This window comes from Aphanomyces invadans, assembly GCF_000520115.1.
Source record: "Aphanomyces invadans strain NJM9701 unplaced genomic scaffold supercont1.21, whole genome shotgun sequence".
NCBI classification, from domain to species: Eukaryota; Oomycota; class Saprolegniomycetes; order Saprolegniales; family Verrucalvaceae; genus Aphanomyces; species Aphanomyces invadans.
Window position 1 is genome coordinate 952,261 of NW_008580166.1, and position 4,762 is coordinate 957,022.

The 4,762-nt window shown below is 46.8% G+C and overlaps 2 protein-coding genes across 2 annotated transcripts; both read left to right on the top strand.

Annotated features, from left to right (window-relative positions):
• Nucleotides 1-1,436: 1,436 nt before the first annotated feature.
• Nucleotides 1,437-1,982, top strand: H310_09513 (hypothetical protein; the record flags this gene model as incomplete). The annotated part of the gene is made up of 2 exons (XM_008875604.1): nucleotides 1,437-1,463; nucleotides 1,524-1,982. 2 exons carry the CDS (start codon nucleotides 1,437-1,439, stop codon nucleotides 1,980-1,982), a joined length of 486 nt encoding a protein of 161 aa, XP_008873826.1.
• A 144-nt stretch (nucleotides 1,983-2,126) lies between these two features.
• H310_09514 (hypothetical protein) lies at nucleotides 2,127-2,410 on the top strand (the record flags this gene model as incomplete). The annotated part of the gene is made up of 2 exons (XM_008875605.1): nucleotides 2,127-2,268; nucleotides 2,310-2,410. 2 exons carry the CDS (start codon nucleotides 2,127-2,129, stop codon nucleotides 2,408-2,410), a joined length of 243 nt encoding a protein of 80 aa, XP_008873827.1.
• Between the last annotated feature and the right edge of the window lie 2,352 nt (nucleotides 2,411-4,762).

Consider the following 4,762-nt stretch of genomic DNA (forward strand, 5'->3'; position numbering starts at 1 on the left):
CGCGTGAGTACTGCATAGCGATCTTTAGCTAGAACGATTTAACGATGACAATTGAATCACTTCCAAAATTCCTCTGCGCTATCAACTCCCTACAATTTTTGTAGGGAGTACAATTTTTGTGGGTCGATGCCGTCGCTAATATTTTTCGTAACCAAGGACTCAGAGCACACCTTCGAGTCTGTCCAACGGCACCACGCCATCAACTCCCGGAAGTTGAACTTCCGCTCTAGTGCCTGAAGCACTCTGTTAAAGCATCCACCTCTTCGCACACTGTACAACGATATTCTGACGGGCAAGCTTGGTGACGACTGGACCATGTCTTGCACCATGCGTCGCACATAATTTGTTCCAGTGGATCCATGCGAACGGTACCATTCTGCTGGTCGCAGATGGGAGCACACATGCTTCTTGAGTCACGTTGGCATGCGTCTGACGGATTCTTTCGAGGTAGCCTTGATACAGGGCGCACACACAGAGGTATGGGAATGGCGGCTTATCCACCAAATGATATTCTTGGCACGCTCTCTCTACACTTGCTTTTTGTACCACCACTGCCGGATCGAAATATATTGACCAAATTCGTCCTTTCCTAGTGAGACGCCATGCCACTTCAAAGCAAACATCACTCTGATGCGAAAACTACCAATGAGCTGAAACATGGATGCAACAGCTGTGATAGGCGAACACGTTCGTTAACTTGGACAGGTCATGTACCGTCAGCGGTTGCGCCTTTTCTCGTCGTCGACGTTGTCTGTCGATTGTACTTCTGAATTCCAATAACATAGCTCTCGCTATGTCTGCAGATCTTGCAGACATAGCGAGAGCTACGTTATTGCTGGGTTTGGTGAGATATCATTCTCCTTAAAGAATGATAATACAGCAGTCTTTGCTCAATCGATCGTGCGCACTTTGCATCCTAGGCTGTACAAATGATGCAGAATGTCCGTGCAGTTGTCGTCACATATTGCCGTGCGATGGGCCGCAAGCTCTTTTATGGAAGGAGAATACACAATCGTCATCCATACGGACAACTGCAAAGTCGAACTTGACGAATAGACGGTGCATCTGCCAGCCATTCCCATTGGCGCTACGACCCATTCATACACTTCACGATAAGTACGAAAGGCTGTTACTACCTCTGTCCGTGAAAACATGCCACGAACAGTATATTTCAAAAATGTACTTGAAGCTGGTCGAATTATTGTATTCTGAAAGCACACCTGTGGTTGGCTCGATGCGACGAACACCAATGATATGGACTCGGCAAAATACACCCAATCACAAACACACCAACCAAACGAAGACCTAATACTTTAAACAAGATAACCAAAAGAAAGGACCGCACCGAAGCTGACTGCAGAGGTATGCTCCACCAACTCTTGACCCGCATGGTAGATCATAAGGCTCTGCCACGTGGAGCCCTTGCCGCCGTAGCTATGACGTTCAACGACGACAGAAGCACTGTACGTCGCCTGTGACACCGTGCGTCCGTCGACCTCACTAACCTCTACCGTCCGTGCCAGGATATAAGCTCGCGGAAGAAGGGCCACTCGGGTCGCAACCTCAAGCACGACTCTGTCGCTCAACGACTCAAGCTAGTAACTAAGGCCCGCCGAACAACATTCTGGTTCATCGCTGCTGCAATGGGTATGCCCCGGTCCACCCTCCACGACTACTACCGGCGCGGAATCTTCGTCGAGTACACCAGTGCGATCATGCCACAGTTCACCGACGCGAACCAAGCAGTGCGCCTCAAGTGGGCCATGGACCACGTTCACGCAGTTACGCCCGACGACTATGCTTTCGCCGATATGATGAACGTTGTACACGTGGACGAGAAGTGGTTCTTTGCCACTCGGGTCAGCAAGTCGTACTACCTCGCTCCCGACGAAGAGCTCCCTCACCGAACATGCAAGTCCAAGAAGTTCATTACGAAGGTTATGTTCCTCTCTGCCTTTGCGCGCCATCGATGGGACAATTAGCGGTTCGAGTGGTTCGACGGGAAGGTCGGCACCTGGCATTTTACGGAGAATGTCCCTGCCGCCCGTACCGTACAAGCAATAACGTCCCGCCGGAACACTTATGACCGTGCCTGTGAGCGTGACGCGTGACGTCTATACCGCGTGATGCTGATCGACAATGTCATCCCTGCCATCAAGGCCAAGTGGCCGGCTGGCGACACGAAGCATGTCCGCATCCAGCAGGACAACGCAAAGCCGCATGTCCCGCCCATGGACCCAAGAATCGTTGCTGCGGCCAAAGCGATGGGTGGGCAATGGAAGTGGTGTACCAGCCGCCGAACTCACCAGACCTGAACGTGCTCGACCTCGGCTTTTTTCGGTCGATTCAGAAGCTGCAGGAACAAAACTACCCACGGTACATCGACGACATCGTTGCCGGTACCCTCTGAGCGTGGCGTCAGGTGGACTTGATGACACTTAATGCCAACTTCCTGATGTTGCAGTGCTGCATGAAGGAAGTCATTCGGGTGGCAGGCAACAACGACTACAAAATGCCTCACATGAAGAAAGCGAATCTTGCAGCGAAAGGTATGTTGCCTGACGTTGTTGGTATAATATTTTTATTTATTTTTCTATTTATTATCTTTTTTTGATTCTGACACCATCAATGATGGTTTTAACCTGCTGTGTGCGACTGACATGGACGAAAAAGTGGAGGAGTTGGCACTAGAAATTTCCAAGGCCATGGAATTGTACGAGTTTAGCTCTCAGATGAAAAATTGGCTGTCGATGAGGAATTGGACGACCACATCGATGCCGACTTGGCCAACATTTTATCCCTCTAATAAACACTTGATTTTTGTATTGTGACTTGCCAATCAATTTGCTGTAGTGATAGCGGTATACTTGGGGCAAGTATTTTCGGAACTCAGATTTCGAGTTGGGGGCACGTTTTCACGGACAGATGTAGTACTTTCTTGCTTTCGGTTCAACCAGCATCTGGTGATAGCCTGATGACAGATCAATCTTGGTGAAGATATTGCTTCCAATGCATGCGATCGCATACGTCTTCAATATTGGGAAGTGGGTTTTACGATCACAGTTTGCGAATTTACATAGCGGTAGTCGAGGGCCCAGCGAATCGGAGTGTCGGGATACTGAGTGTGACCAGTCCTGTGGGTTTTCATCTGAACATATTCATCTCGTTTGGGAACCCAAAGTATTGGATACCCAGTACAGTTGGAAACATGAATCCACCTATTTCGCTCGAGATCATTGATAAACTTGTCGAAGGAAGTTTGCTCATCTTGCGACAATCGAAATGGGGGGCGATACTGCGGCTTTGCATCCGAACGCATGGTTAGGTCAAACTCAATTCCTCGCTTGGGCGGCAACGAGTCAGATAAAGCGTTGGGATACAACGTAGCATACTTATCCAAAACTTGCAGAATTAGCGGCGGGATCGTCTTCACTTCACTTGCTACGATATTAATCTTGATCATCCATGCATTGACGACACTTGGGGCAGGTTTACTTTCTGTTATCGAGAGTAACTTTTGATTTCTCCAGTCGAAGTTGGGATTGAAACGATGACACCAAGGTTAACCCAGAATGATATCAAAGTCTCTCTTCCGCGATCCCTTTCAGTAAACGATAGATCTTGCATCTATCCTTAGCTTCGAGACGTCATGACCAATTGGACCGAGATGCCATGTCCAACAGTGGACCAATGTAAGTAGTTGGGGTATCTTTTTGCTTAATTGTATTCTATATTAATAAGAATTATTCCTCTGTATTCTATGACATGACTTGTAATCTATATTTCCCCTGTTCCAAAAAAAGTTCGCGAATCAGAAGATTTACGTATGCCTCCTCGAGTAAAATACAATTCCTTCAACTTTTAATACGTCATTATCGATTTATACAGGTGTATCATAGTTTGGCCAATCAAAGGAAGCCAGTTCGCTGTCTCAGAGCCAATCAAATGATAGCTCTTGGTAATTCTGACACTGCCATTCGATTCAAGAGGGGGGTCGAAACACGGCAGTTATACTTGTTCGCCAGGCCATGGCCAAGGTCCTTTGTCAGCTTGGTCATGAAGGTGGCTTTGCTGTGAAGCAGGACTTCGCGAAGAATGGCTTCGAGCTTGTCGTCGGTGAGGTTCCATCTTTTGATTATCACATGAAGAATGATGGTCGTTGTTAATGTCTGTTTTAAATGGATATTTTTATGTTAGCTTTTGAAAGCAGGTAATGCCGTCTCGCTAGAGATTTCCCGCTCTTCGTTATATTGACTGAGAGCTCAGGTTGCGCTTATTTTAATGATATAATCACAGTAGTGTACTTCGAATCGAGGCAGGTGACAACGTGATTGCAATTTTGCTCCTGATTATATAAGCAAGTCATGTACACCCTCCTGAAGCTCGCGTACTTATTTTGGAACAGAGGTTGTACATCTTTTTGTAGAGTCGACCAGTCGGAACTTTGTAGCCTTCACCAATCAGAGCATTGTCCGTTGTTTTTGTCGTGTTTCCCATTTTATCTATACATGTCGTTGTTGTGTTGTATGGTAGGGAGTTCATGGTATATCGGAGATGAAGTGGACAGAAAATACATTGAATTGAAACTGTAGAACATCCTACCTATATTTGCATGTGAAATCATTTGTCACCCATTGGTTAAAAAACGCAATTTCTTCTTGCAGGTTAAATTCTGCGAAATATACTCCCCCTCCGTCCCACAATATTTGCGTAGTTGTGCGGAGTGGAGACATGTCCCATCATTATATTTACAAGTGATATT